Here is a 9,233-nt window from a genome sequence, read left to right on the forward strand (position 1 = left end):
CCTGGGGGCCACCTCGGCCGGGGCACCGCTCGCCTGCGCTCAGCACCCTGACGTGGGCGCTGGGCACGGGGGTGGGAAGGGGCCGGGAGGGGGGGTGCTGGCGAGGGGACGGTGGCTGGAGGTTGGGTCCATCCCCACCGAGCACCATGGGGTAGAGGCCTGGTGCACCAGCGGGGTCTGGAGCAGGGTCTGGCCGCGTCTCGCCAGGCACCCCGAGCTGCTCCCCAGCCACGCTGCCTCGGCTCCATCTCCTCTTGCCCCTGCCCCAGAGGCTTCCCGTCAGCCTCTCCCCTCCGCCCGTTTCACGAGTGCAAGGGTCACGGGCAGGGGCATTCGTGTTGCCACTGCTGGCAGCAGCCCTCCTTGGCTTGGCAGCGTTCCTGTGCTGTGCTGGCAGCGGGGCTGTGCCGGTGCCCAGGGGTCCCCAGCTCCTCCCCACGCCGGCACCGAGTGCCCCATTTCCCCTGGAGCACCGGGGCTGAGCCCGTGTGGGGCGGAGGCAGAGGTGCTGGCTGGCCGGGCTCCAGCGCCACCAGGTCTCCCTGCAGGATAAATCCCCTTGCTTCCTCCCCTCCTGCCAGCGGGGTGCTGGCGGCGCACGGTCAGGGTGACGGCCAGCTGGGTGCGGGCACGCTGCCTTCGCCCCCTGCGTCTCCGGCCCCTGCTGTGCCACGGAGGTGTCTGTCCCCAGAGCGACGGTGACAACAAAGGAGGGAGATGTTCAAGTACACCCCGCCGTGGCAGGTCCTCTGCGCCACCCTGGAGCCCAGGGCGCAGGTAAGGTTGGGCAGCCTGCTTGTCATCCCGGCACCGCCGCGTCCCCGAGGTGGCAGCAGGGGACGGGGAGGGTGGGCACCGGGATGCTGGGAGGAAAGGGATGCTGCTGCGGTGCTGGCAGGCACGCGCAGGTGAAGATGTGGCAGCCTGGGTTCCTGCTTGTCCCAAGGGGACAGTGCTGGGGTCACGGACCCCTGGGGGCCACCGCTGTGCAGCCGAGGGTCTCTGCCCACCTCCAGCAGAGGTGGGGGTCCCACAGAGCTGGGCCTGGTGGGGGTCCCACAGAGCTGGGCTCAGGGAGGGCAGCGCTGGTGCTGGGATCCCAGGGTTCATTCTGGGCAACGGGGCCCCAGCTCTGCCCGCTCGCAGAGCTGCCCGGTGCCAGCCCCGGGCTGTGCACACATCCGCGCCCGCTGCAGGGTGTGGTGCTCGCCCGTGCTCCGCGGCCGCTGGCGTGGACTTTGTCTCAGCCCCAGGGTAAAACAGGCGCCGCGCTCCCTCCCGGAAACGCACAGCCGCCGGTGGCCGCACCAAAGCCACCATCCCTGCGCCCAGCAGGTGCCGGCTGCTCTCCCACTGGAGCCGCAGAGCGGGACGGGGCGCCCACAGGCCGGGCAGGGGTGAGTTGGGTTTCCCAGTGCCCCACAGCTGGGGCGAGTCGGGATTTACACCCGTGCCCTGCTCGGGCCCGGGGCCGGCAGCCGAGGCCGGGATGGGCCGTGCGAGGGGAGCGGGGTCCAGTGGGGCGCGGGGCTGCGGCGGGGGCCGCAGGACGAGGATGTGGCCAGAGAACGAGGATGGGGACATCCTGCCCCAGGGGCAGGCGCAGCGAAGGGCAGAGCACGGTGGCACGGGGGGCACCACCCAGGCCGGCCATGACGCCTGGTGCCAGGCAGGGCAGGGTGCCCTCGGTGCTGGCTGCTGGCGGCGCTGCCGCTCTGCCGGGCTCCGGCATCCGTGGCCCAGGGCACCAGGAGCGTTGCAGCCACCACGGGGCCTGTCCTCGCCCGTCGGATACAGTGGCTCGAGGTTTCCGTATCCGGCACAGGGGCTGCTCCCTGCTGACGGAGCTGCTTCGGTCCCCGGGCAGGATGAGGGCCGAGGGGGCAGTGGGGCCGGGAGCACCAGGGCTGCCACGGCAGCGAGGCCCCAGCCCTGCCTGCGCAAACAGGGGGTTATCAGGCAGCTGGCACGGGGAAAGCTGGGCCGGGAGAGGCCCCGCGGTGTAAACAGGAGAGTGCGAGCTGCCGGAGCGGCGACTCCCTGCTGTTTGCTCAGCCTGCGGGCTCCTCCGCACGGCTCCCGGCAGCACCCCGGGGCCAGGCTGCGGCACCCGGCCCTGCACCCACGCAGCTGCCGGCGCAGCGGGGATGCTGGTGGCCAACGGGCCGTGCCCCCACGCCACCTCCCTGCTGGGAGCTGCCTGCTCGCAGGGAAGCAGCGCAAGCTCTCCCCCTGTTTGTGCTCCTCCGTGGAGAGAACCCGGCCACAGAGCCAGGGCAGGAGAAGAGCGGCTGACACCCCCCGGCTCTTTGGGGTTTCGGGGCTCTTCAGCACCACAGTTGTGTCTGTGGAGAGGCAGAGGGTGCCCAGAGGAGGGGGCACTGGTGCATTAGCACGCCAACACGGTGCTGCAACGCACAGCACCTCGCTGCCTTGGCACACGGGCGCGTTGGTGCCCCGGCACGCTGCTGTGCCGGTGCATTGCTCGTTGGTGTGCACCGCGGGCCATGGGCCAAGGGCACGGAGGCCGTGCAGGCGTGGGAGCCATTGGCAGCAGGGCGATGGGTGGCGTGGGGGGGCTGGGAACGGGTCATTGAACCCAGGCCAGCGATGAGCCCAGCTGAATTCTTGGAATTCCTCCACGGGGCTCAGGCTGAGCTTATCAGGGCCACGCAGCCCTGGGCCGCCCCGGCAGCACCCACACCCCACCGCCGCCCGGCCAAGCCACTCCCCGAGGACGCAGCTCAGGCGGGTGCCACCCTGGGGCATGGGGACCCCCGCGCCGATGGCTCCAGGACAGTAAGTGCAGTGTGGTGGGGCAGGAGCGAGGGCTCAGGGCAGCCATCCCCTCCCAGCAGCGGGGACACTGGTCCCCACGCAGTGGGGTGGGTGCTGGGGGTACGTGCGCACCCCAGCCCTATCTATAGGTGGTGCGGGCGAGGGGCTGCCTGCAGCTCGCTGGCTGGCTCCTGGGTGTCGCAGGCGTGCTGGCAGGACTGGGGGCACAGGGACCTGTGTGCACGGGGTGTGTGGCACAGAGCAGGCAGGGGGCCGGGCAGGCGATGCCTCATTTGTGCCCCAGGTTCGTGCAGGAGCCGCCGGGTGCCGCAGCCCTGGGACATGGCTGGGAGCTGGGGCGCTGCCGCCTGTGCCCCTCGCCAGTGGGTGCCAGTGCTGGGCGCAGCCGGAGCCACTTGGGATGGCAGCGATGTGCCGTGCCCACTGCGGGATCCCCAGGGCGGGGAGACCCCAGAAAGCACCCGGCGCGTGTTTGATGGCGAGGGCGGCCGGCGGGCGCTGCAGTGCTGCCCGGCCCAGCTCCCCCCGGTCCTGCACCCCCAGGGCTGAGCCGGGTCAGGCTCTGTCGGCACCGCTCTGCGTGGGGCTGGGCCTGCTGGGGGTGCTGGCCCCCGGTGCGGTGCTGCCGGGAGCCTCTGCCAGCCCCGCTCCTCTCCTTGCCCCCCTCCTGCTGCCAGCTACCCGAGCTCCCCAGCACTCCCAGCAAGGACTTTTGCCCCCTCCAAACACGATTACCTGTGGGCAAGTTTTCATTACCTGGGTCCCCACTGACTGTAAACGGGCAATAATGGATTATGGGAAGGAAAATAAAGAGGCTGTGGGAATTCAGCTGGGCACGGAGCAGCTGGCGAGGGCATTTCCCAGCAGAGCCCAGGCCTGTTACTGCCAAAGACAGCGGGGTTAAACCGTGCGGGGCATCGCCCTGAGCCCTGGGACACCCCAGCTGCCCCTAATGGTGTCAGCGCTGCCCAGCCCCAGGTGCTGCCCCCCAGGAAAGGCTGAAATTGCCCCAGCTGAGGAGCTGAGGAAGGGCTGTGGATGCTGCCCGCAGCAGCATCGCCGCAGAGGAGGCACGGCCGCAGCTCCCCGGCCTGCTTGGGGAAGTGGTGGCGGGGTCGTGGTGACAGCGCTGCTCGCCCGCCCCCCTGGGGGCTGTGGTGTCCCACTGGGACCCGTGTTCCCTGCTGGGGGCAGGGACCCGCCTGAGCTGCCCCTCCCTGCCCGGGCACCCGCTTTGTCACCCAGCTATGGCCCAGTTAGCAGCGGGAGGACCCACACCAAGGTCAGGGCAGGCGTTTCCTCCCGCTGTGCGTGATAGATGGGTTAAAGTCCCACGTTTTTTATGAGCCATGAAACCATTTTTATGATCCTTGCTGTTTCAATAGTCCCAGTGACTTGGAGCTTCCTTCCCATAAACACGCAAGGAGAAATTCCAGGCAGAGGTAGGCACGGTGTCGTCAGTGCCTGTCCCAGCTGTGGGCCCACGTACCCGGTGCCACCCATGGCGGATGTGTGCCGAAACCCACAGCCAGGGCGAGGACAGAGCAGGCAGAAGCTGCCCAGGGGTGGGGATGGGGGCTGAGGGCAGGCGGGGAATCGCCCAACCCCGCGGTCTCGCAGCACGGGGCACCGCTGCCCATCTCCCGCAGCGCAGGCGATGCTGGCGGTGCGGGGAGGTTTGGCCTCTGTCACACGAGGCTGTGGGTCCGGCGAGGCGAGGGACTGGGGACGGGATGTGGATGTTGGCTTTTGGGCAGTTCCCTTTGAGAGCTGACCGCTTCTGTCCAAGAACTGCCATTTCTGGGTAAATGGAGCAAATCCCTTTTAAGACGTCTTTATCTTGCGTTATTGGTGTCTCCCCCATGGGCTCGGGTATCGCCCGGGCACCGCGGAGGTGCCGCTGCAGGCGAGGATGAGAGTGCTGGGTTGGAGAGGGAGCTGTGCCACTCCGACTTCTGCTCCTTGAGCTTCTCCTGATGGCTTTTCTCCCCTCCTGCCTGCAGGGCCAGCAAGATCCTGCTCTCTGCTCAAGACCTCTTCAGGTGAGCCCGGAGCCCGAGGGTGACCGCGAGGCCGAGCAGTGCCCCCAGCCCCAGGAAGGAGGAGAATTGGATGCTGACTCTTCCCAGGAGATGGACAGGGTCACCAGGCACCTGGTCTTCCAGCTCCCGCAGACCGCGCACAGACACGACCACGCGCCCGCGGATGGCGACGATGACGTCTTTGGCTCCTTTCAATACGGCAGCCAGAAGGTAGAAAATGGCTACGAGTGGAGAACGAGGCTGAAGTCGCCCTCGTATTTCCTGGATGGTGGAAAGGATGTCTGGACCCCTTCCCCAGACAGGGAGTCCAGGCTGGAGGTGGTTCGGTCGGGAAGCCTGTACGACCTGAGGGCTTACAGGGGTGAGAGGAAGCCATCGAGGCTTTACGAGGACGACGAGCAGGAACAGTACAGGATCCTTCCACCAAACATCTCACCCGAGAAAGCAAAGGAGCTGGAGGACGAGAGGAGGGAGGTGATCCGGGGGCAGGTGGTGAGGAAGAGCTCCACCATGGCCGAGAGGTGGAGCTCCATGGATGAGCTGAGCTCCATAAACGTGGGCGCGGGCGGCCAGGGGGAAGGCAAGCACAAGGGCACCAGCACCTCCAGCTTCGCCATTTACTATGACAAGCCATCCTCGGGGAGGGCAGCAACGCCTGTCGACCCTGAAAGCATAGACAGGGAGCAGATCAACTTCGCCGCCGCCCGGCAGCAGTTCCTGATGCTGGAGAAGACCAACCCGGGCTCCCTGTTCAGCCCGGGGCAGCAGGGCATGTCTCCGAAGCCAGAGGCGATGACGAGAATCTCTAGGCAAGAGTGGCAAAGTCCTGAGACCGCCACAAAGGCCGAGAGAGGTTACGGCGACGCCGGCGTGCCCAGCCGGGGCAGGACAGACACGACCACTTACCAGGTGTACAACGTCTCCTACAGGACGCCCGTGAAGACGGAGGTTTACGCTCAGGGAAGGGATGAAGCTGGAAGGTTATATCCCCTGGGAAAAACATCCAGCCTGACTAAAGCATCGTCCAGAGATGACCTGGACTCTGGCTTGGGTGAAATGTATGCCGAGGGCAGTGCAGGCTACGTCAGCAATGGAAGCGTGTCCGGCGAGGCCTTCAATGGCCTCGTGGATGTGAGGAACAGCAGCAGCAGCCCAGACAAGGAGCTGAAGGCCAGCAACGAGACGCCCATCGAGCGGGAAATCCGCAGGGCACTGGAGAGGGAGGAGAACCTCTGGAAAGAGAGGGGCATCCAGCGGCTGACCTCCAGCAGCGAGCTGGTGGAAATCCAGACCAAGCCTCTGCTCTCCATGCACGCGTCTCCTGTTCCGGGCAGGAAAGGGAAGGACAAAAGCCGCGCTTCCTTCTATGTCCAGCGGGAAATAGAGCAGGAAACCAAGCGTGAAGAGGATCTGAAGAGGCAAGGGCGGCTGCTGGGGCTGTATGACCGGGGGACGCAGCAGGAGCTGGACGAGCGCAAGAAGGTGTTTGAGCAGGAGGAACCCCCCCCGCCCAAGCCGGCCCCCGCGAGAAGGGCAGAGGAGCGGAGGAGCTGGATCCACGAGGAGCAGTCCTCGAGCCACAGCGCTGGCCCCGCGGAGGACGCGCGGGCTGGGAGAGCCGTTTCCACCCACACGGTGATCCTGACGCGCTCCCAGGCGGCCCAGCCCCGCCTCGTGCTGCCCGCTGCCGAGAGGGGCCGGGGGGAGCCCCTGGCGCACGAGCACGCTTCCGCCAGCGCCAGCAGATGGGCACGTGAGGAATCCCAGGGAGGAAGGCTTCCCGGCTCCACCCAGAGCCCGGCAGGAACGGGCGTCCTGCGCAAGGAGTACTTCTCCTTCCCCGTCTGGAAGCCCAGGTTCTCCTTCGTGGACGACATGGGGACGCAAAGCCCGCTGAGGCGGGAGAAGGGGCCGGACGGGGAGGACGGCCGGGACGAGCAGTACACGCTGAGGACGTGGAAGCCCCAGACATCGATGCTGATCGAGGAGGAGATTCGGAGCGACCTGCAGCGGGAAGAGGAGCTGCAGGAGCAGCGCAGGCGGCGGCAGCTGATCGATGGCTCCTCCCTGGTCAGCAACGACGGCTTCTCCAAGGAGGGCTCCCGCTCGCGCCACAGCTCAGGTAAGGGGAGGAAAGGCATGGCAGGAGCAGGGCAGGCAGCCGCATCCTGCCCCTGCCCCTTGTGGCTCTGAGTCTCAGCAGGAGCCCTCAGAGGGCGGGCAGGGAGCCCTGGGGTGCCCATACGGAGGGATGAGAAGCGACGAGGGAGCAAGGTCCTGTGTCCGCAGCCTGTGCGAAGTGCCCCTCGCAGCCGGAGGTGGCCTCGCGCTGCGCCCTGCAGCAGGGGGACACAAACGAGGGACAGACCCCAGCCCTTCCTCCCCCAGCTGTGGGCCAGCTGCAGATGTCCCGTTCGCAGCCCTTGCCCCGAGATTCCATACCGAGTCCCTGAGCCCAGACTCCCAGGAGCTGCACCGGGCACCGACCCTGCAGCCTGACCACGTCCCCGGCCCCGCTGTAAGTGCGAGGTGCCCGTGGCAGGGCCGGGTCCGGGAAGGAGGAAAGGCTGCAGGGCACGGGGCCCGAGTTCCTCCCCGTGGGGGCTTGCAGAGACACCGCTAAGGGCCCAGGTGTGTCGGTAGCAAGCTGTCTTGCAAGAGACATCTCTCCTTAGACGCCGGCCCTGTGGCCAGCAAGCAACAGCGCTCGATGTCCCCGGAGCCGGCTGGGCACAGCCCCGGCTGCCCGTGGGGCGCGGGTGCGGATGGGCTCAGCGGGGGCAGCTCTGCTTTCGGTCCCAGAGCTGCTCCGGTTTTGATGACTTTTTGTCACATTATCCCAGAAAAATGCCGAAAGGGCCCAGAAGTGCCCGGCGCACGCATTTCCCCTTCCTTGGTGCTGAAAACCTCGGGCTGGCACCCAGGGGTGGGCTCCCAGCGGTGACCAAGGACCCGCAGAGGTTCGGCCCTGCGGCTGCAGCCCGGCCCCGCTGTGGGTGCCTCCAGCCCCGGGACCGTGCTCCTTGCAGCCCTCGCAGCCCGGCCCCTCTCTCTCCCCCCAAGCCGCCTCAGGTGCCAGCGGCAGCTACTCGGTGTCCGGGTCCCCGGTGCCCATCCCCGCCTCGCGCCAGGCGGGGGTCCTGGGCCTGGTGTCGTCCTTCACCCCGCTGCGAGTGGCGGCTCCCGCCCCGGACAGCACCGACGGCCTCAGCCCCGACTTGGCTCGCTCCAGCCCCTTCGAGGAGAGGAGGAGGAGGACGAAGGAAGATGGCAAGGTGAGCACACGGGGGCTGTTGGAGCTGCCCCGGGGGCGGCAGCGTGGGCTCCCTGCCCTGCTGGGCTTTGGTCCCGGAGGCTGGGTGGGACGGTGGCCCCGCCGTCGGCTGGGGGTCCTGGCCCAGGGGACCCCCGCGGCCCCCCTGCCATGCTCGCACGGCCTGCGCCCGTCTCCCCCGGCATCTCCCTGGGGCTGCCGCTCTGATCCTTTTTTCCTTCCTTTTCCCAGTACGCAGGCATCGAGCCCGTGGACAAAATCAACACGGAGGTAAGGCCCCTCCTGCCCCTGGGGGACGGGGCTCGGGGGGCTCGGGGGTCCCTGCCCGCGGCCGCTGCTCCCGCCCCGAGCGGCCGGGGGGGGGCAGGCGCCGCACGGGGCCGGACGCCAAGGGCGGGGGCCCCAGTTAGGGGGAGGGCAAGTTGTGCGGAAAGGATTGGGTTTTTTATACATAAAAATGTTTTTATGATAAATCGTGCTTTCTGGTCCCCCCAGGTGGTGGAGAGCACGCGGGTGGGGCGGCACAAGAGCGCCATGGCGCAGCGCTGGGAGGCCGGGCTCTACGTGCGGGACGAGGACTGAGCAGCGCGGGGCCCAAAGCGCCGCGAGCACCGCTCCGGGTGGCCGCGACGAGCAGAGACTCGTGCATCGCAAATTGCATCCGTTTTTAATAGAACAGATGATCCTTCCGATAAATTAAACGTGCTCGTTTGTTTCCCCCCCTTCCCTCTGAGGTGAAATAATATTTCTTATGTAAGGGGGTAAGAATCAGATCACTTTCTTTTAATTTCTTCTGCGAGGAGACAGCTAGATGAAGAGAAATCATACGGTAATTTAACTTCTTTCTCATTGCAAGCTGTGTCTCTTACCAAAAAAAAGTTTTATTTCTGAGTGGTTTTAGGTTTTCAGGTGCTGCAGCCCCAGCTGGGAGGGAGCTCGGGCTGGTGCGTGCCGCTGGATCAACACCGAGCTGGGAAATCGAGGTTTCTGATTAAGTCAGGCAATCTGCTGAAGCGCAGTGATATCTAACATGTATTAATGCTGTTTATTTTGCTAATTTATTAAAGAGTCATTACTCTCATTCCTCCTGCTGTGGTGTTTGCCCAAACGCTCCGCTG

General features: G+C 66.6%; 1 protein-coding gene across 2 annotated transcripts; it reads left to right on the forward strand.

Moving 5' to 3' along the window:
* The first annotated feature begins 1,023 nt into the window (after positions 1-1,023).
* Positions 1,024-9,193, forward strand: MISP (mitotic spindle positioning). Of its 2 annotated transcripts, none has more exons than XM_080565774.1 (5): positions 1,024-1,397; positions 4,803-6,963; positions 7,905-8,116; positions 8,347-8,385; positions 8,611-9,193. In XM_080565774.1, the coding sequence occupies exons 2-5, from the start codon at positions 4,932-4,934 to the stop codon at positions 8,695-8,697; spliced, it is 2,370 nt and encodes a 789-aa protein (XP_080421900.1). In that variant the 5' UTR covers positions 1,024-1,397; positions 4,803-4,931; the 3' UTR covers positions 8,698-9,193. The 2 variants fall into 2 exon arrangements, with proteins under 2 accessions (XP_080421900.1, XP_080421899.1); XM_080565773.1 differs by lacking the exon at positions 1,024-1,397 and adding an exon at positions 2,426-2,799.
* The last annotated feature ends 40 nt before the right edge of the window (positions 9,194-9,233 follow it).

The sequence above is a fragment of the Anser brachyrhynchus genome (genome assembly GCF_964034855.1).
Source record: "Anser brachyrhynchus genome assembly, chromosome: 23".
Taxonomy (NCBI): Eukaryota; Metazoa; Chordata; class Aves; order Anseriformes; family Anatidae; genus Anser; species Anser brachyrhynchus.

Coding starts and splice junctions, on each gene's coding strand:
- MISP (XM_080565773.1), top strand. CDS start 2,611: ATGAGCCCAGCTGAATTCTTGGAATTCCTCCACGGGGCTCAGGCTGAG. Junction 6,964..7,904: donor CCGCTCGCGCCACAGCTCAG/GTAAGGGGAGGA, acceptor TCTCCCCCCAAG/CCGCCTCAGGTGCCAGCGGC. Junction 8,386..8,610: donor TGGACAAAATCAACACGGAG/GTAAGGCCCCTC, acceptor TGGTCCCCCCAG/GTGGTGGAGAGCACGCGGGT.